The 22,772-nt window shown below is 40.8% G+C and overlaps 1 protein-coding gene across 1 annotated transcript in view; it reads right to left on the reverse strand.

Moving 5' to 3' along the window:
* Positions 1 to 22,772, reverse strand: part of DCC (DCC netrin 1 receptor) — a 428,960-nt gene that overhangs the window by 166,614 nt on the left and 239,574 nt on the right. Inside the window, exons 9-10 of the mRNA XM_034072648.1 lie at positions 14,145 to 14,301; positions 3,503 to 3,657 (exon numbers count right to left, since the gene is read on the reverse strand). Of these exons, the coding sequence (XP_033928539.1) occupies positions 3,503 to 3,657; positions 14,145 to 14,301 (312 nt within the window). The remainder of the gene's footprint in view (positions 1 to 3,502; positions 3,658 to 14,144; positions 14,302 to 22,772) is intronic.

The following is a 22,772-nucleotide window of genomic DNA, read 5'->3' on the forward strand; positions in this document are numbered from 1 at the left end:
AGCACCTTAAGATCACCCAGTTCCAACCCACCTGCCATGGGCAGGGACACGTCTCACTAAACCATGTCACACAAGACTCCACCCAACCTGGCCTTAAACACTGCCAGGGATGGAGCATTCACAGCCTCCCTGGGCAACCCATTCCAGTGCCTCACCACCCTCGCAGTAAATAATTCCTTCCTTATATCTAACCTAGACTTATCCTGTTTAAGTCTGAACAATCTATTTCTGTTTCAGAATTCCCATTTTCAGGATATTGGGGTGGGAAGCCCAGTTCCTCCCTGCTGCTCCCTCCCTCAGGGGGTCAGAGATTTGCTCCTCAGTGTAGTACAGGAGGGGGTAGCCATATGGGGACACAGCTGGGCTTCTCTTAAGTAGGTATAATACCAATTCCTTACCTCAGAAAGATACAGTAATTAATTATAAAGCCCTTAAAGATGGTTGGGTAGAAGTTGAGATGTCAGTGCACACTGCACTGATTTCACTGGAATGGCAATGATAAGAGGAGACTTTATGAGACTGAAGCGAGACCATAGTCTTCTTCAGGGCACACAAACATGCCTTCCTATTCATGTTATCTATCTTTCACCAACTAATACACACATCAGGGAGACAGAGATCTATTAGGAAACTGGTTTTAATTCATGAGGGCTGTGAAAGGAGGTGAACTGGTCCCACAGCAGGAAACCGCTTTCAAAGCTGGGGTGGACAATTTCAATCTGCCTTGTGAGTGTAGATGCTTTCTTTATTCTCTACTACCAAGCTGCTTTAACAGCATCTTGAGGAGCCAAAATAATAACTCACAAAGTCTCCACATGTGGTATGAAAAGATTAGACGTAGCTTAAGCAGTCAGGGATTTAAATCTGGACTGATAATACTGTAGTGAAATTATATACCATAAAAGCAGAGAAAAAGGGGTCGTAGTTTACTAAAAAAAAAAAAAGGAAGGAGGGGTTGTTAATCTGGGGACAAAAACCTTCATATAAATCCAGCCCATACATTCCAGATGATTATTTCAAAAAGCTGGAACTTGTTCTGTTGATCTTTTAAACTGATTACTGAGCAAATGTATGCACTTTTAGAAACAGGCACTGACAGACATGAATTTCAGATGTCCTTTTTCATCAGCTTTTTCTTCTTTAACAATGCCAGATTGCATAATACTTCTGATACTTTCAAATAATGTGAAAATTCAATTTATGTGCAGCCATGTAATTTATTGTACAATAGTTACAGCATGTTCTTAAAGACAGCCACATAGAGGCTGACTGCCTCTCAGGACCAGCGAGAGTTGTTTCAAAATGATAACATAATTTGGTCAACAGTAAAAAAGCACAAAGAAAAATGGAATGCAATATTTTCTACATGCTCAAACCTGACACTTCAGAGAAATCTTGAAGTTATTAAATAGGAAAGATATTCCAAATGTCTATGCCACACATAAAACAGAGCTGGTAACTGCGATGCGGCACCTTCAGATGGTATCAGTAGGGGGTAGCGGTGCCTGATTTTCATGTGGGCTTTGCCAGGGGGAAGGTATTTTCCTAACTGAAATGTTATTTTGCTTGTGTAAATATATATACACAATATATATATAGACCGCAAACACATACCGAGATGTGTATATGCACATTTGTGAGTGTGTCTAAGCAGTGATAAATTGCTAACAGATAAATGATGTTAATGGTTACTTAATACCTTATTTTCAATAAGCTCAGATTCATAAACTGCCTTTGAGTGGGTCAGAGTCATAGAATAGTTTGGGTTGACTTTAAAACTCATTTGGTTCCACAGGCCACCGGCAGGGACACCTTCCACTAGAGCAGGTTGTTCCAAGCCCTGTCCAACCTGGCCTTGAACACTGCCAGGGATGGGGAGGCCACAGTTTCCTTTTCAAGAATCATTTCCCCCAAAAGGGCTGCGGTACAACCTTGCTTCTGTTTGCACATGGCAGTAACTGCAAATAAAGGCAGGCATTGTAGACGTATCTAAAATTCAAGGCCATTGAGAGAAATAGAAATCGATGTATCTTGGGTGATTTTTCACTAACATGGCCACTCTTGGGGGTTTGGGAAGTGATAACAGGGAGTAAAATTCATGTTTTGTGATAAGCAAAGCTAAAGACACAAGAATCACAGAATAATGGGAGTTGAAAGGCCCCTTTTCTGCTTGTTCACTGCATACCTTGCCTGGCCAGGCGATATCACAGATGTTCTCACTAGCTGTAATAGACACCTTTCCTGGGGCTCTGATTAGCTGTAAAGGGAACAGAACAGTTCAAAAGCCACCTAAATCTACCCCACAAGGCTTGCCTTATCACCGGGTTTGCTTCCAAGAGCTTCTCCCTCTCCACCCCTGTGGAGAGCTATTCCCACCTCCTCTACCTAGCTCCCAGTGATTCACTTGCAGCAATGAATCAAGAAAACACATTTCAGGGTTTACAGCACAGCTGTTACCTTCACACAACGAGGGGTTTTCAGACAAATATTGCCTTTCTGTAAATTTCTGATCATAGCAGGGTGTGACGATGTAAAACAGCTTCTGTGCTTTTGTGCAGCGTTAGTTTTTCCACCTTACTACAGAGGGTGAGTGCAATCTGGCAGGGACTTTTGTGCTGAGCACAAAAGCAGCTCAGCATCACACCGTTTCCCCTACAGTTCACCAAAGCAGGCTAATGACCATCCGTATCACACACAGCACTCATCCTGATGCTGAGAACTAGATGCCAATCCCATTTTCACTGTCTACTCTTCAGAATAATTAATTTTGCCATGAAAGGGTTCCAAAAATGTTTCAGTCCTCTCTCTACAGCAGCCCTTCTTGGACCTTCCAAGGGAGAAAAACTGCAATAGAACAAACACAACCAGAAGGAATTTCTTTCTTTCTGGAGACTAGACATATGCAAATATGTACAATAAAATCAGACATAGAGAAAAAGTGTTTACTGAAAGATTCCACCTGCTCCAAGGAAATATAAAACACACTTTCTGTTAACATTAACTAATAGAAAAATATTTGCTTTCAAAACCGATAAGCCAAAATGTTTTCTCCAGTAGAAAGTTTCTGTATCTTTCAGCAAGTTTATCTATCATGTTTCTTTGTAAAAAACCAACTCCTTATGTATGTTTTGTGTTATCTTCCATCCAGTTTATCATATTTCCTTGTAGAAAACCAAAGTGTTATGTACCATAGCACTGCTTTTTGTATCACTCATGCTGTCGCATAATAGAAGATGGGATGTGTGATCATCAAAGTCATGACACAAACAAGCAATACGCTGCTGTTAAGTTCTTGTAATAGCTGTAATAGTTGTCTAACTCTGAGAACCATTATGAACTGAAGAAAGGTTTTATTTATCGTGCATAAGGACTGGGTCATGTTTTCTAAGAGCAGCTCTATGAAAACCTTAACCCGTTGCACTATAAGTGCTGCAAGGCTGCATCTCATCCATCCAGCTCTTGCTGCTACCTGTACTGAGACCCCACTGTTATGCACACTCACACTCTGGCTGCGTGGCGACCTTGATGGGCTGCGAGCTCTCTCCAGGTCCCCACTCGTTGTATGCCACCACTCGGAAGGTGTAGGTTTCCTCTGGTTTCAGGTTGCCCACAGTGAGTTGAAGTGTTCCAGGCTGAGACGTGTTGACTGCCCGTTCCCTACAAAAAACAACCCCCAGAAACCACTTTAAACCACATTTGGATCTCAAAGCATTATTTATTTACACAGTTGGTAGCCTGCAAGGCACAATTGCTTATCAAACTTCGTTTTGAGGCTTGTTTGTCTATGGGGTTTAGATATTTATTTTTACTTTAAAAAGCTTAATTGAAGTAATAGGGCCCACTGGGAGCAATGCCAGCACTACAAAGACGACATGTATTTTAACACTTCATAAAGCATAGAGGTCCTTGTTTCTTTGCCTTTCTTAACAGAAGAACAAAGCAAAACAGATGAAGGAAATGGCTATTCAATAAAGGAACACATCTCTGATACAGGAGGTGAGGTGCATATTGGACTCTAAGTGTCCAGCTAATGAAAACTGTGTTTGGATTGTGCTGTAAATTGAGCCCTTGTTGGTGCTCTTGGTATAATTGTACCTGTAAAACCACCATCATTCCCCGCTGTTTCACAGGCAAAGGGACCACATGGGATTTTTAATAAGGTGGGGTCACCACTCACCATTTCAGAGGTCTAAAATGAAAATCCATTAGTGGAGTTGCACTATGCTCCCCACTGGTAAAACAAGCACCCAGGCAGTTCAGGAGCAGTTTTCTCCTGATATCATAGAATTACAGAATAGTTTAGGTTAGAAGGGACCTTAAACCTCATCCAGTTCCAACCCCTGCTACAGGAAGGGACCCCTTCCACTAGTGCAGCTTGCTCCAAGTCCCTGTGTCCAACCTAGTCTTGAGCACTGCCAGGGATGGGGCAGCCACAGCTTCTCTGGGAAGAGCTTCTGCCTAAGAGCTCATCTCAATCTCCCCTCTGTCAGGTTAAAGCCATTACCCCTCTTTCTATCCCATCTTCTTGGCTTCCTCTGGACTCACTGTAATAGCATTATGTCCCTCTTGTGTTGGGGGCAATGCTGAAAGATGTTCAGACACAACTAGTGTAAACTTGACCATCAGCTGCTGGGAAAACTGCATAGGGACAGCAGGTACCCCTTCTCTTGAGCACTGACTGTGAGCCTGCCTAGTGCCCAGCACAAAAGGTGTTTCAAGAAACACTCACTACAGCTCACTATTGCCTGCATCAGCTGGGTTTATATTTCTTCTAGCCCAACTTGGCCAGCAGTTTGCTATCACTGACCCATCACAAGTAACACGATTGAACTTCCTCCATCAACTGCTTCCAGTGATGAGTCCTGGTGTAACTGGCTGGTGGGTGTCTCCAGAGCAAAGGTACAGCCTGGACACTAAGAGATGGCAGCTCCTTAACCAGGGAGTCGTACAAGACATCATCCCCTGATCACGGAAAGAGCCATGTAATTTTTCCTGGCAGCATAATCACTCAGAGCTAAAGGGTTGTCTGCATCCTTGCACTGGTTTCTCTACCCCAGCATAAGCAAAGCTTGTCCTAGTTCATGCTGCTCAGCAGAAAAACAACTGGAGAGAACCACACAGAGTCATTAACATGGGATTATCCGGGAAAAACACAATCTCTAAACAGTGAAGCAGGGCTTAAATTGGATGAAATCACAGTCATTTCATGGACAATCTGCAAACAGAAGTAGGTAAAATTGCTTTTGTAACTGATTTATTATGGGTGGCATTCTTCCCTCCTCTCTGTCACTAGAAGACCTCTGCAAAGATAACAACATGAAGAAAAAAAGACTTTGCTGCAGAAAAAAAAGTCATTTAAGACCGAATCAACTAATTGACAGACTTTGTGTAGTGCTGCTGTGGTCCTCTGGGCTGCAATAGGCATAGCAGCAATTCAGGGAATTAGATTATTGCTCCTTTGGGGAATGTTTCCTCAAAATTAAATTCCTCAAACCAGAGAATGGTCCTGTCCTCCAAGAGCCAGGCTCCACCGTTGCTCCAGCCCACCAAGGAGGGACTGAGCAAAGCATGGGTGAATGTTTGCTGGGGGCGAACAGTCGGATCATCCCTGGGCAGAAACAAAGGGAGTCTCATGCCTCTATTCCAGCACAAAAGTTTTCTGTTGCACTTGATAACTCAGAGCTGTGGATGGCTGCTGCTCCCTGATGAGAGCACTGGCAGACAGAGCTTTGCTCTTTCTAACTGTGCAAGCTGAGCTGTGCTTGACCAACTTGGCTAATTTTATTCTCTTGCCTCTTATCTCTGCTTTCTACTTTCAAGATGTAGAAGCAGGAGTCCAGATGCATTGAAAATGACTCCAGTATATTTGTAACCCACAGAACGACTCTGAAAGCAGCGGTACTGCAGGGGGGTCAAATGGCCCCTAACATCTGAACCGAACAGATATTTTCCTGAACTCTTTAAGATGCAGGAAACTACAGCAGTAAGAAAGAAACACAAATATGCTCAGTGTCTTCCTACCTGCAGGACAATGGTATTGTCAGCGAATGTATCTCATTGTATATATCTTTTTGTTAACAGCAAGGAAGTAAAAAGACCACTTTTCGATCCCAAAAAAGCAGTAAAGCAGCAAGAGAGGAAAAAGGACGATGTGATAAAAGAAAACTCCAGTCAGGTCTCTGTTTTGACACTTCTCTGTGACAGCAGTACTGGTGGTGATACATATGTATGTAAGTCCGGAAAGGTGGAATGGTTTGCAGTGTTCTTTCAGTAAGTCTTTTCCTATTGTCTAGTAAGAAAAAACCCAAACAACCCCATAGACCTACCCAGTGCCCTCAGCACTCACACTGCTGTTGAGTGACTTCCTGAGCAGAATCAAGCCATCATTTAAGACTAACGCAAAATCAAGCCATCATTTAAGACTAACGAGGCTGAACCAGCATGACTCTCTCAGTTTGTGTAGCTTGGGATGTAGGTGTGAAGTGTGATGATGAGGAATGAAATTCTGGCACAGCCCTTTTTGTATCTGATGATGAGTTTCAAGAGCAGTGGAATTATATCCCGGCCCTGTCACAGAGGCACAAAGAGACCCAGGGCTGCTGTTCCTCTTCTCAGACCTGTGTTTGCTGGTTCACATCCCAGCCTTGGATGCAAAAACATCCAAGGAAATGTTTTGACTGGACTCTAATGCACTCATTTCCAAAAGCATCAGCACCTTCAGTATTCATCTTCCATGGGATTTCAATGGTGTTGCTAAAGTCTATGTCCCAGGACACTTCTATGTGCAAACTAGGAGCTATAAAACCACCCAGGCCCATCAGAGCTCTCAAGCTGGTGAACCCAAGAAGCTCATCATCTGCAAAGATGGGCCAGTACATTCCTAGATAAATGCAAGTCCAAGTAAAATGTTGCTGGTCCCAACAGCAGGTCACACAGGATAGCAGTGGCTGGAGGTGTCTGCAGCACATTCCATCTCATAGTATTCACACATCACTTCCAAGGATAATTAGCTTGAGTACAGCCCTGTTCTCTGGCAATTTGATGGTTTCCAGTTTGGGAGCAGCACTGAACCGCAGAAGCTTTGGGCTGCCCCCAGCCCATGATGAAATATCAAAGCAAGAAGTTACGCATTCTTGGCCAGCCAGTGTGTTCCCTTCATGCCCCACAGCAAAGCACTGAGCAAGTTAAACCTCTATATGTTTTACTTCCTATAGTTTGGGTTTTGAAGCTATCTGATCTAAAGCATCAACCAAATGCAACACTGCCTATAGGGCAATGAAGGATATTGTATCCTGGGCTGCATCAAAAGAAGCGTGACCAGCAGGTCAAAGGAGGTGATCCTGCCCCTCTACTCTGCTCTCGTGAGACCTCACTTGGAGCATTGTGTGCAGTTCTGGTGTCCTCAACATAAAAAGGACATGGAGCTGTTAGAACGAGTCCAGAGGAGGCCACAGGGATGATCAGGGACTGGAGCAGCTCCTGTATGAAGACAGGCTGAGAAAGTTGGGGCTGTTCATCCTGGAGAAGAGAAGGCTGCATGGAGACCTCATAGCAGCCTTCAAGTATCTGAAGGGGGCCTACAGGGATGCTAGGGAGGGACTCTTCATTAGGGACTGTAGTGATAGGACAAGGGTAACAGGTTGAAACTTAAACAGCAGAGGTTTAGATTGGATATAAGGAAGAAATTCTTTACTGTTAGGGTGCTGAGGCACTGGAATGGGTTGCCCAGGGAGGTTGTGAATGCTCCATCCCTGGCAGTGTTCAAGGCCAGGTTGGATGAAGCCTTGGGTGACATGGTTTAGTGTGAGGTGTCTCTGCCCATGGCAGGGGGGTTGGAACTGGATGATCTTAAGGTCCTTTCCAACCCTAACTATTCTATGATTCTATGTTTCACATCCACTGCTGACTACCTTTAACTCTAGGGGCAGCACATAAGATGTCATTAAGCAAATATAAATGAGCTCAGACTGAGACTGAAAGTACCGCTTGCAGAGGGTGTGATGCTAAATTATAATCAGACTGGATGATCTTTCCAACCCTAACTATTCTATGATTCTATGATTCTATAATTGTAACCTAATATATAAGAAAAGGCTGTATAAAAATATAGTTACAGATTTTCCTAAGACTGAATAATAACCAAACACACACCCCAGGACTGAGACCAAGAGGAATAAAGCAGAAGAAAGGGCTGAGATGCAAAAGAGCCAGCAGCCCAGTCAGCCCCACCTCATAACCTGGCAGCAGACAAATAACAGAAACTGAAAGAAATAAGTGAACTAGGACAGAAGTACCTTGTTATTCTCCTGGCACAGGACAGAAATACCTGGTTATTCTGCTGGCATGTTTCTCCTTTCACAGGTTTTTGAAATTTTGGCACCCAGGTGATCACAGACACCCAAATGGGTCCATCACTTTCAAACTGTCAAACCTCTAACTCCTCTGTTTCTGTGATATCCCATGGCAATGTATTTACATCGTGAGAAATGATGATTCCTTTTGTTTAAACAAGCTGCCTGCCAATGTCAAAGCTGGTAGTGATTTCTTCTGTGACACCATGGACACTCCAGCTAGCAAGGAGAAAAACTTCTGAATATAACACCTATTTTATGAAGATAAGTGTAAGATTATCTAAAGCACATCATATGGATGTGGCTGCCTTTATCCAAGCAGCCTGTCCCACTGACATGCACTTGGGCTGAAGTTAGGTGATATGAGCACCCAAAAGTCCATCACCTGCTCCTGCTTGCCAGCGAGGGGTTAATGCACTACAGATGTTACAGAAATGTAGGAATCAACTAAAAAGCACCAAACGTCCTCGAACTGGGCACCTTTACATTTGGGGTTTTCTTTTTAAAACCCATCTAGGCCATAAATTACAGTCTAAAAATAAAAGACCTTGACTAAGGTCATCCACTTTCTTGTAAAATGGAGGTTTCGACATGTAATTTCCAGTGAGTGAAGATCATGTTACATTATAATATCAGCATGTAAAAAAAGTTAATTACAGTTCCCATACATCTCCTAGGTGTGTAACAAATGCTTTTATAATGTTTCAAACACCTAATTAGTTACTTCAAGTAAGACAAGTCATGTTCATGCTCCTTGCTGTGAAATGAATGCTATTATAATGGATGAACTTTTACTACCCTGAGTTCTTTTTTTATGTCCCATTATCACTCTTCCCCAAAATAACATAAAGTCCTTGATTATATTAAGTAAACCTCAAAACTAATGTAAATATATCATCTGGGAATGATATTTTAGCACTTCAGCTGAATTCGAAAGATAGGCCTTAATCAAATATGAGGTTTGGTATTCAATTAAACAGTCCCTTGATTCATTTCTTCAGTCTGCAACATGTAGGAATCTGAACTGGGACATCTATTAGCTTGTTGTGACTATTGATGCATTTATTATTTGGTTGCTGAAAACAAGTTCTAGAGAATGTTTATCTGAAAATAAAACTGGTCCCAATCTTGCAAGAGAGTCTTTGATCAAAGCAGTTTATGTTCAGCTGCAATGCTGATTTCCAGGGTAATTTTATTATCTTTTTTCTTTTTTTTTTCCCCTTTTATGTTCTGAGCATTTAATTTCATTTATTGGAAAAAATGGTTGCCAACAGTCAGTTAAAACAGGCTAGCTGCAAACCAGAACCAACTATTTAAGCCAACTTGATATTTCAAAGGTTGCAATCAAAAACTGAACAGTATTTTGTGGCTTTGTGTCTCATCTAAAATGCTAAACAGAAAAATATCACCACATAAATATTTATCATTCTTTAGAAACAAATACAGTGATTTTTTATTGCAAATTAAATTTTAAATTTTATGTACGTTGATGTAAATTCTCACTGGGAAAGCAGAATTCGTTTAAAAATATGCACAGGTAATTAAATGTGTCTTGGTATTACCTTTGAGGAGTTATTTTTTGGTTTAGAAATGGATCAAGAGCAAATCAGGAAAAATAAACAATGTGGTGACTAGTACACTACCAGATAAATATCAAATGCCTGAGTGAATCAATGCTTGCTCAATGAGGAGCCAACCAGCAGAGACAGATGAAAAGGGGGAACAAACATCGAGGCCAAGAGCAAATCTCATCATTGAAAGCAGATCAAAATTTGGACCTCTCTGTGGATTTAAATATTGAATCTGGCCCATTTTGCAAATGCTTAGAGCAAAAGAAAAAAAAGGCTATTCCGAATCAGTTTGTAACTAAAATTAGGAAACACCGGATACAAATGCTGTTGGTTTAGAAGGGCCTTAAGGATGGAGATGGATCAAGTGCTTTCCACCCAAAGACCAGATTTAGCTAAAAAATAATGTAATTTAATTATTTACAATTAAAGTTTCAACAGCATGTGGATGTCAGAGATGCTGGAGATGAAGCATCATCTCCACCTTCCCAACACCAAAGGACACACCATGCTCCAGATATCACCATCTGGGCAGCACCCCAGCACAAAATGGGAAATAAATCAAAAAAGGCAGAGATTTACTCATTACATCAGTAAATTATGTATTTATAAACTTTTGGATGATCTTATTACTTGCATACAAAATAGTGGTATTTTGTTTGTTTTTCCTAGTGAGCTTATAACATCAAACAAAACCTAAACTCTTTTCTCTTCTGGAATGCTTCTCCAGCAAGACAGGATGGATTTTATGTTTTTTTATGTGTGTTTGTACATATCTATACCTTGGAGACTGATATGCACTGAAATGCATGCATTATATTCTGCTATTTTATATTCCTCTATATTTTAACAGAAAATAAGCACAATCAGATGTATACTAAGAGTTACATATCTACTGGCAGATTCTATCCATTAAATCTTCCATTTCTGAAGGATCTCAGTTTTTCATCAACAGTCTGCTATTATCAGCAGAAGTTATAGAATATCTCAATTTTAAATCTGAACTTTCATCTCAGCCAGAAACTTCTTTGAGTGCAGGTGTATTGGTTGGCTGTTTATTTATTTCTTCACAGATTTAAGGTTTGTTTTATCCTTTTCTGAGAAGCTTGCCTTTCACCTTTAAGTGCTGTTTCCAATCATCCTTATCAGAAAGCAAAACTGTTTGATCCCACGCAGGATGCCTAGCTGAGCATGAAGATTAAAGAGCCTCCCATCAGAAGGGCTCTGATGATTATGCTACGACAGTAAGTGCAATCACTTCCAAAAGGGGTTACTTTGAAAGGGCTGTGCTGAAAAACCCTTATGAGAGGAGTTCAAAATGCAGGAGGCTATTTTTCCGGATGCTTCCCTAAATGTCTGAGTGCCCCATGTGTTGTGCTGGCCTCAGTGATGCTGCCAGCTGCCACATGAATCCTCACTGCTCTCAAACTCAGCAAGATCGTCTTGTTGCAGCCTTACACTAATTTCTCTGACAATTCCTTTGCATCCCTGAGGTTAATGTCAAATCCAATATTTATTTTTGCAAAATGGAAAAATCTGCTTTTTTGCAAAAATAATGTGCAAAACAATGAACAACTCCAAAAATCCGTAGAAGCTTTTTCCCTTAAGGAAAACTACATTATCTCAAAGTTTTTCTGAGAGTTTGCAAGACTACAGGTACATATTCAAAAGTTATAAACTAGAAGTAGTATTCTGAAACTCTTGCTGGAGGGAGCATAGTGTAATTTTCATTTCACTTATTTATTTGTTTAGTTATCCTAACACAGAGCCCATCATCTTCTTTAGGAGACTTTGTGAAGGTGTGCATATAGTTGGACTAAGGCATACATCTGGTACACATAGTATGCCTTAGTCCAATCGCCCATTCTATGTCTGGTACACACCGTGAGCAGCATGATGGAAATTCTGGAAGAAGAATTCTTTTGAAGTCTAAGGGAATCCAGGGTGAGCTCTTTTTCTACCTTGTTTGACCTCAGAAACACCACTACTTAGAGGCCTCATAGAAGAGTGTATTTTCTCCTCCACTGATAAACTGAGTTAGAATATGACTCAATCTAGTTGTGTGTGGCAGCTCTGATGTTTTTTAAGACAGTTAAAATAAATGAGATACCACTATAAGAGCACTCTCCAGTATTGCTACTTCATGGGAACTTCATGCTCAGCAACAAATCTCAAAGCGCATTCTCAAGGTAAGGTGATGAAATCCCCATGCACAGCAAGCACGCTGTTCTGTCATTTCTGGTTGTGATGGTTGCAGACAAACATTAGGACATGTATGTGCAAAAATATCTGATTCAGCCATGTGAACCCCAGTTTGGTACCCAAACTGGGAGAGACAAGGGAGCCGCTAAGCTTCCTCACTTCCCACTGAGCTCATTCATTGTTCTCTTTGCATCAGTTGCTTTGCTAGGGCCAATTCCTACCTTCCCTGAGTCCTTTCAACCTCCAGTATACCCCCTTCCCAAAGCCCCACTGAACTGTAATTCTTGTGTCATATAAACTAGTCACACCTGGAGACTCGATTAGATGTATGGTGGAGATCAGAGCTCTGAACCTGTGCCCCATCTGTCTCACTTTGCTCCCATCTACCCCTTTCTGCTCACAGTCTGATTCGGAAGGATTTGTGGAAGCAGAGATACCCGTGTCTGACCTTTGAACCAAACACAACAAAACTGGCTCCTAACCCATGTTTTCACCCCCTGCCTACATGCTGCTTATCTCACAAGTGACACCCTGCTGCAGAAGATGCCTCCAGCACTGGCCCCAGGAATGCAAACTTGAATTGAAGAGCTCTCTTTTATAGAGGCAGGGTGTTTCACACCCTCATTCCAAGTACTTTGACTGTTGTGCCCTTTCAGGCTGCTCAGCCAGGCCAGATGGATAGACATCTCTATTTAGGAGTGTCAGCCTCTTGCAGCAGGTACCACTGCTGTACCTGTCAATGTCTACAACTTCTATATATAAAATTTGATATAAATAATAATATACAGAATTAGGTTGTAAAGGACTTTTAAGGTTATCAGGTCCAACCATTAACCCAGCACTGCCAAGCCCACCACTAAACTATGTCCCTAAGCACCACATCTACATGTCTGTTAAATAGCTACAGGAATGGGGACTCCACCACTTCTGTAGGCAGCCTGTTCCAGTGCTTTACAACCCTTTAGGTGAATAAATGACTATATGGCTATAAAGGAAAGCTGGACCTTGTTGGAGATTAAGATGAGAAGCTTCAGAATGTCCAGACAGGGGCAGGAAATTTTGCCTGTAACACTAAGCTCTTTCAGATGAGCTCGTGTTATGGTCTGCCACATTGATAGCTGTGGGGTCCTGCTTCTTTAGCTCTCATGAATCCAATACACATCCGCTCATTTTTTAAATGAATATAGATTCCTATTGAAGTCCCTTCAGAAGCAAACTGCCATCAGCACACACAAGTACTAGTCACCAGCCGGTAGCTGAAGTGTATCATAAGTGCAGTGAAATACAGAACAGGATACTTCAAGTGAGTTCTTCATAATGATGTACAAAAAGAGAAAACACACAATTTTTCTCAGGCATAAAGCCATTTAGGAAGTTAGGAAAATGAAACAAAACCCAAGTAAATATGCAGTACCTTTCCAAGTGTGAAATGAGCATATATAATGAAGAATCATGCAAACACCAAACAATCTATAGTGCCATTGTCACAAAAGAGCTGTCTTCTGTGAAGCTCTAATTCATGTGGCCAGAACAGCCCCCTGTGTTCCACTATATTTGCAATCATGTAAAATCTTCACAGCCTGCTTCCTGGCTGCTTTGAAGGTCTTACACCATTTGCACTGCTCTAAAAGCAATCTCCTCTCCGACTGATTAGGGCTCAAAAAATTTCCCTCCACCGGCAGTGCAAAGAGCACTTGACCCTGTGTCTTCAGAGGAAGATGAAAGGTAAAATATAAAACTTTATTTTATAGTAGACAGTTGAGTAATAACCGGAGGAGGTAAGATCCACAGACATCACTCAAAGCAAATGGCTCTTCAGACCAAGACAATGCGCACATTTATATAACCCTTGATAGGATGTCTAAAAAGATACACAGCAACAAAAGACACTTCTAGCTACAAACGTACCACGGGGAGAAGAACACAGGGCTGAGAACCGTTTGCAAGATACCTGCAGAGATCTCAGACCCTCCTAGGACTATACCCCCCATCCAGAGGAGACCCATGGTCTGTTGGGGCTTACCTGTTAACGCCATCCCTGGAGAAGAAGACCGTGTATGTCTGGACACTGCCTCTGGCTTCGGCAGGTGGGCGCCAGCTGAGACGGACAAATCGGCTGGAGACCAAAACAGGGACCACATCTCGGGGAGCAGAGGGGAGGACACTGGAACTTGGGACAGCTGGAGGGGAAGGAGACGAGTCAGTCAGAGAGGTTGGTGGCACAGGGGTGTCAGGGCAGGCAGGAGGTGCCGTGGTGGACACAGCTGAGGTGTTACAGAACAAAGGGCCAAGGAGGCATGGAAGAAGCGTGAATAAAATGACAGGGGGTGAAAGAGAGAGAGAAAAAAAGCTAACAGTAAAATCACACCTTAAGACACGTCACCCCGAGCCATCCTCTAATGTGAACAGCAACACACGAAACTTAAGTAGGCTACTTCCTTGTGATAAGTGAAGGTATTTCTTGTACAACTGATCAGTATGATACTGTTTGTTCACTCCTGTTTCACTGGTTTTGTCCCTTGTTCCCCAAGCAGATGGCATAAACAAACAAGAACTGACTATTCAAAGCCTGAAGTGTACAAACCAACTGGTTTGGGAAGAGCAGAAACTAAGTAGGGTGCTTCTGCACGACTTATTAGATAATTGTATCAAAGTGGGATAGAATGACAGTGAAACTTAATATTAACGCTGTTCCTTATGGAAAAGCATTCAGTCTATGTGCAAAATGCAGAAATGCCTAAACTGCAGATTCAAGCAGTAAAATTCATCTTAGAAGAGTACGTATTTATGTAGTTTAAGAGTTCAGTTGTTTCTCACCAAATCCTTGTAAAAGGTGGCCTGCCAACATAAATACATAAAAATATTTATTTTTCAACAATACTTGAAGTGATCAGCTGCTTCCTGCTTCAGCACATGCATCTTATGGAGCATTTCTGTCACTGAGAGAAAAATGATGTATAAGATCCCAATTCACAGGCTATACCAGCCCTGAAAAGCAGGTTTTCACAATTGGTTTAAAACCAAAAAGCAATTAATTTTTTCATTATTGCAGACCTCTTTGGTCAGTTCCCTATGCATATAGTATGAAATATATTAGTAGCATTAATTTACTGTGAGATCATTAACAGCATTGTATTATCTAAACAGCTTATGAGGAATAGCTTTAGGTAAAAAGCGTGAAGCTCATTGAATAATAGCTTAGTGTTTTCTTATATTATCCCTAAATTATTATTAAAAGCCATTAATTTTGCTGTTATTAATAAGAAATATTATTGCCTCTTATTTATTGTGATCAATTCCTAACCAGAGGGAATTAAGGAATTTCCCAGAGGCATTTCCAGAGTAATGATGTGTTGAAAGAAAATATTAAGCCATAGTCTCAGCTCTCTTGGCTGCAAAGTTGTGATCCATTATTTGCACTGAGGTTTTGTTTAGCGTCCTTAGTCATGGGCCACTGATCTAAATAATGTGCAAACACAAGGCCACAGTATAATTCTGTGTACATTTATATTACAACAACGCGACTATATTGCTTCATAGCAAGTAGATTTTGGTTTCTGGTCTATTCTATACATTGACTCATGCATTATAAATGTGTGTTTCTGTCTTCTAGTGAAGGCTGATATAGGTAAACATTTCTAGAGAAGTATCAAAGGCAAGATTGGAAAAAAACACATGGACAGAGTTCTGGAACTTAAAGTCAAACACAGGAATTGGGAAAAAATCCGTCTTATGAGTCTCTTTATAATAACAATAAACAAATCTATTTTAATTATATAGAACACCTGGTCTGTGATTCCTCCACCAAATATCCATCTTCCTGGTGGAACAGAGCAGCCTGGCATTTCTTTTCCCTAAAAACCTATTTAGAATTATAAACCTGTGCTATGATCAGCCCTGTGTCCACACATGTACGTTTAGGTGACTGTGTGTACATGACTACATATATACAGGTATCTAAGCTCCCCCATAGAAAATGAGTACATATACCTAACACAGATAGATGACGGAGCCTAAAGAGCTATTCAAACTACCAAACAGTTGTATCTACCTTCAAATACACTGTAAAAGTATCAAAAAATTGAAGATATATCCATAGCTTTCATGAATTCATGCTCACAGAAGTATATCTATTTTCAATTTATGAAAATAATAGCAAAAAAACTGAGGTGAAAAGCAGCAAGACTGGGGCTGAAACTCCAGGCCACTAAGCATATATTTTGCTCTGGCTTTCAGTAAACACTGTGGAGCTATCACTGACAAAAGCAATTTCACTTTTATTGTTGTTAGCAGTGAATAGCAAGCATATGCATTGCAATAGTACAATATAGAGAGACATAACCTGAAATTATCTCAGCAAGTAACGCCTGAAATCCTTCAATCTTTCATATGACTACACAAGATCAATCCACCACTGGTTAAACCATCTTCATCAGTTTGACAAGCTCTGATTTCAGCCTGATGCAGTTTACATTAACTCCTTACAAAGTGCATCTTCTCTGCTCTTGCGGCAGTACAAATAATCATCTACCTCTGTTGAAAGCAAACATACAACTGGACTGATTCCTTTCCTATGTGTGCAAATGAGTATGCAATCAACAGAGAAGGTCTGAATATAGACCTGATGGAAACTGATCTTTATGTTTCCATTTAAGAAGCCAAATGAAGCACCTCACATTCAGAGCCAAAACCCCCATTATTTAAAGTCTAGAATCAGCTGTGAGTTTTGTGACCTTAGCATCCGCCAGAGATGGAGCATTCACAACTTCCTTGGGCAACCCATTCCAGTACCTCACCACCCTTACAGTAAAGAATTTCTTCCTTATATCCAACCTAAACTTCCCCTGTTTAAGTTTGAACCCGTTAGCCCATGTCCTGTCACTACAGTCCCTAATGAAGCTCACCAGCATCCCTATAGGTTTCCTTCAGATACTGGAAGGCTGTTATAGGTCTCCACGCAGCCTTCTCTTCTCCAGGCTGAACAGCCCCAACTTAAAATTTCTGGGTTTGCTTTTATTTTATTTTATTTTATTTTTTTAACATATATATTTATCTCAGCAGCAAGTGGGGAGGAGATCCTATTAGCAGCACATACCTACTCTTTACATGTTGTTCTTAGAGACCAGCAAAAGACGATGAAAGAATGAAAATAAAAACCCCACCTTGTGCTATATCCCACATGAGATTTGGTATCAAGAAGATATAACATTAAATAATAATGCTAAGCAGAGGTGGCAAAAGATGGTATGGGCTTATTCATGAGCCTTTCCCTGTGAAAGGCATGGTTAAAGTCCTCTAAATCCAAGTCATAAAATATCTCACTTGGTTGATCAGAGGGACTTTATATTTATATAGATATAGATTAGGTATAGATGATACAGAGATATATATACACAGACAGATGTCAGCAAAGGTTTTGTACCTCTGTACAAAAAAAATATTAATTTGCACTTTTGCTGGGCTTTTGGGGTTTTTTTTTGTTTTTTTTTTTACATAATTACTAAGTCAATAGGAAAGGGAAAAAAAGTTTAAATAAAGAAGTTGTAAGTTTAAATTAAAAGTTGAGAAGTTATGGTACATGCAGAAAATATTTCTCTTGTATGTCAATAACACTGGTCTAAAAGGTATCCTGGTAACCTGCATTGAGGTCCAGGCTTTAAACTGATAAATCTGAGTTTGGCTTCTCTTCTTTGAAAGCAGTTAAAATTTGGTAGGTTTGGTTACTCGTGTTTAGTTCACATAGAACACTGACACCTGTTAATACGTTTAGCAAGTTGCCTAAATTTAAAATTAGTCAAATTTTTCAGGGGGATAGGTTAATACAGAAAGAGATTGGGCTATATATAGGAGCTGTCTGTATCTCACAGAAAGTGGTTAATTCCATGACATTATCCATATTTTTTATTTTTTTTAATTATAACCTTACCTAAGCAAAGACTGGTGAAGCAATTGCCCCTATTTTACAATTAGAGTCTGTTAAAATAAGACCATCTACTATAGGCTGTCTATACTTTCAAAATATGGCCAATTAGAGTTCACTGATAAGATCTGAAACTCAATACTTTTTCAACAAAAATGAGAAAACCATCACACTTCCTATCTTCAACCTTCTGCTGCAAATCACACTTTCCCTAAATAGCCTACATACCCTGACGCCAAAATGACATTTCAAGACATCAAATGAAACTTTTCAGCCAAGACACTACCTCGAAGCATTTTTTATGTCTTCTAACAACTATTTCAATTCCTTGGTTTGGTTTTTTTAATATAGAGGTGATTTTTTAAATTCTATTTCAGTTTTAAAATACTTTTGAAAAATTCACTGAATGCATTTAAGCATTCAGAAAAGACACCCAACCCCCCCATGTTTTATTCAAGTTAAAATATAAATCTTTTTGATTAATTCAAGTCTCTTCCCTGCTCTCCCTCACAACATTTTTTTTTTTTGCTTTAGCACTTTAAATCAGTTATTCGTATATCAGGAATTTCAAGTACGACATAGGAGCATGAATCTGTTCCCATCTCCAAGTCCTCAGTGCTAAAAGAAAAAGCAATTTACATGGAATTTTAATTCCAGAAATAGCATCAAAGAAGTGCTTATTGTCTGGTGTTGCTCAGTATAGGAATAACCTGGCAAATACGCTCCTTTTTTTACACTCCTGCATTCAGAGAATTTAGTCTTTTTTAATTTAATTTTTTTTTACTCAGAAGCTTTTTGACCCATCTTACACCTTCCATAGAGCAAACTGTGAAAGTTATAAGTGAGAAAAAGAGCTCGCTGCAGCGATACCTATAACTGAAGAGATGCTGCATATGTAACACCTACCACCTGAAAATGTGAAGTACTCTTGCAGCGAGATATCCTTAAATGAGATCTGTAATAGGTACCAATTTTAGTGGGTTTGTCATTTTTAAGAATGTAGACACTTCTCAAAGAATCATTTTCCCATTTCATCGTACAGAATGCCCTTTTATTTTAATTTTTACTTTAATGGCTACATCATTAAATGGCAGACCTGGGAAGCTGAGGGGTTGACAGTGATTTCTGGGGAAAAGCCTCAGATATGGGTCTAGATGCCATTCCCACATGGCAAGGATGGACTGAAAAAAAAACATACTAACACCACCACCAAAAAAATTTTTTATTAAATTTTAAAGAAGGGATTAAAAAATCTTAATTCATGGTCTTTAAACAAATAAATCAGTATTGATGTACATTAAGAAAAGAAATAGAAGAACTCTAAATCAAACAGAATGTTGAGATATAGAAGATAAGTTGCCTAATTTTATAATGCACTGGTTACCACAAAAATATGAATTTTCAATTATATTAAATTTGTAACACATAAAAAATGGCTTCTAATTTAACAGACTGCACCAAGGATCTGCAGATGAGAGAAGCTGTATTTTCACAGTGTTACTTTAATATAACAAGATTCATTTGCCATCCAGAGGGACCTTGACAGGCTTGTGAATTGAGCTGATGCCAACTTTATGAAGTTTAACCATGCCAAGGCAAGGTCCTACACCTGGGTTGGAGAAATCCCAGGCACAGATACAGGTTGGGCAGAGAAGAGATTCAGAGCAGGTGTTGGTCGATGAGAAACTTAACATGAGCCAGCTTGTGTGTGTGCTCACAGCTCAGAAAGCAACCGTATCCTGGGCTGCATCAAAAGGAGCGTGACCAGCAGGTCAAAGGAGGTGATCCTGCCCCTCTGCTCTGCTCTCGTGAGACCTCACCTGGAGCATTGTGTGCAGTTCTGGTGTCCTCAACATAGAAAGGACATGGATCTGTTGGAACAAGTCCAGAGGAGGCCACGAGGATGATCAGGGGCTGGAGCACCTCCTGTATGAAGACAGGCTGAGAAAGTTGGGGTTGCTAAGCCTGGAGAAGAGAAGGCTGCGTGGAGACCTCATAGCAGCCTTCCAGTGTCTGACTGGGGCCTATAAGGATGCTGGTGAGGGACTGTTCATTAGGGACTGTAGTGATAGGACAAAGAGTAATGGGTTCAAACTTAAACAGGGGAAGTTTAGAGAGGGTATAAGGAAGAAGTTCTTTACTGTTAGGGTGGTGAGGCACTGGAATGGGCTCCTCACTCAGAATATAAAAAACAATACATGGCTTACATGTTCCAGATACACCCACTAACAGGTTGAGACAGTAATCAGAACTGGTTTCCTCCTGATCAAGGAAGGCAGCCAAGTACAAAGTGTTTATGCCACTTAAAGAAGCTGGTTTCAGTACAAGGCAAAACCTCTAATGTATGGATGCTGGCCTCTGAAACCCATGTGTCTGGAAGCATCACTGGTGTTAAGACATGCATGGAATGCAAGATAAAATTCTGTGTTTTGCAAAATTTTGTCTGAGATTTCATGATGAAATACCACTTTTAAAACCCAAAGCTAACCTGTGGCAGGAAGACAGTCCCTGGGAAAGCCCTGGGACATGGATTCAGGAACTCTCATCTTCCCATGTTAAGTAATTAAATAGGTGAAAATTGGTGAAACAGAGAAACAAGGCCCAAATGAATCGTAGTGTTTTGGTCTGATTGCTAAATTGAATTTTGGTCTTGTTTCTAGCAGCTAGGAGAAAAGCAGACATTCTATCAGATGACCTTTACAGAGATATGAAATAGGTGTCATTTACTGTCCAAAATAAGTATCAGATTGGACAAGTTACTGGTAACTCATTACTTATGGTCAAACAAAATGCCTTTTTCCGCACAAGCAACTCCTATTACCTTTCCTGGGGACCATTTACAGAATTTGGCCTTTCCAGTTTTTATCCAGCCAATTAATCATACAACACAGTTTCAAATCGTCGCATACAAAAGCATTTCTTCAGGCACTTGGAGCTGAAATCCACTCCCCAAATGCCAGCAGAGGTCACATTGGAACAGCTCATATGAGAGTGCACACATCCACATTTGATGTGTTCACACACGTCGGGTTTTACCAGTGACACAGAGCACATGCCAGGACGTCAGGGTACATCAGCATATGTTTAGAGATTTTCAGCCCATATGCAGTGATACTAATTCACCAAATAAAAGATCTGTCCTCCCTGCCATACATACTTCCTCCCTTCTGGCGTCTTGCTCCGCAATTCATTATTACTTGGTGCCATAATGATGTTCTTAGAAACAAGTCATGCAGTACTAATTTTTATTATGCCTCTTTTATGACACTATGAACCTTGCTATAAATCACTGAAGTTCATGTGTGTCAACAGCTCCTGATGTTACTGTACGAGGAACACACTCCCAACTCAACACCTCTCAGGATTAAGCTATTTGTGCTTTGGAAACAGCACATAAGTATATGAAATATAAAATCTCAGAGGGACTGGGGAGATTTTGACAGTTCCACCCTATGCAGTAACAACCACATCAGAAGCTAAATACACACTTATGCTTCTCCCTTCTTGCCAGCCTCATTTTCTCAAGTACAGGCAAGAGAGATGTATGGCAGGATAACAGCTTCATTGCTGAGTTGTGATAGAAGGAGGAAGGACTCTAGTCATCTCCTTAATGGCATGACCTGAACGTAGTAAACAGGGATGCATCCAAGAAAAATAAGCCTGTGCTTCCCCTCCTACATGCTCCTCCCAAAGGGGCGGTGGTGCTCACACCCATAGAGAAGCCCGCAGGATCTGCCCCCAGGATGGACAATGGGACTCTGCAGCTGCAGCAACACTTAGTGAGGGAAAAGAAGCCCAGAAGTCCATGCCATGAACCTCAGATCCAACGGACATTTCCCCATTCCCATTAAAGTTCGGACATCTGAATTGTCCCTCCAAGATACACTTTCAATACAACCATGCTACTCTAGGGTTCTATTCTCTGCTCATCACCTCAATTTCTCACCACCTTTCTGGACAAGGGGGAAAACCAAGAGAAATATGTATCAAATGTTGACTTTAAAAAATCTTTATTATGAGGGTACTGAGACGTTGGCACAGGGTGCCCAGAGAGGCTGTGGCTGCCCCATCCCTGGCAGTGCTCAAGGCCAGGTTGGACACAGGGGCTTGGAGCAGCTGCTCCAGTGGAAGGTGCCCCTGCCCATGGCAGGGCCTTGGAACTGGATAAGCTTTAAGGTTCTTTCCAACCTCAATCAGTCTGTGGTTCTCTGATTCAATGAAGACCATCACATCACACATTCACTTCTCCCATAGAAGACTCAGCAGCTTTTACTTTTATTCATATTCCACAGAGGAGAGTGCCTGAAGGGGTGGCAAAACATATGGAATTCAAGAAAGGGATAAATGGCTTGGGAGCTGGATGATCTCTTTATGATCTCAAAATTAAGGTGTGCTGAGGTGAGGAGCAAGAGAAGGTAGGGCGAAAGTCCAGAAAATGATCAGATATTTCATTGTCACAGAGACAAAGGGTAAGCTCTGGCTAAAGAAAGCTACATAACTATCAAATGAATAGCACAGTTTAAAATATAATCTGTCTGGATCACCTGTAAGAGTCAAAAGATGCGTTGCCTGTGTTTACTTTGAAATTCAGTAGTGCAATATAGAACTACAAGACCCCATAATTCAAATTAATAAAGGGCACTTTTGCCCAATGGTTATTCTGAAAGTTATTTTTAAGGAAGATATAACTGAGACACTTATCTGCGGTTACATGTGTAAAACAAGACCTTG

Source organism: Melopsittacus undulatus, chromosome Z (genome assembly GCF_012275295.1).
Source record: "Melopsittacus undulatus isolate bMelUnd1 chromosome Z, bMelUnd1.mat.Z, whole genome shotgun sequence".
In the NCBI taxonomy this organism is placed as follows: domain Eukaryota; kingdom Metazoa; phylum Chordata; class Aves; order Psittaciformes; family Psittaculidae; genus Melopsittacus; species Melopsittacus undulatus.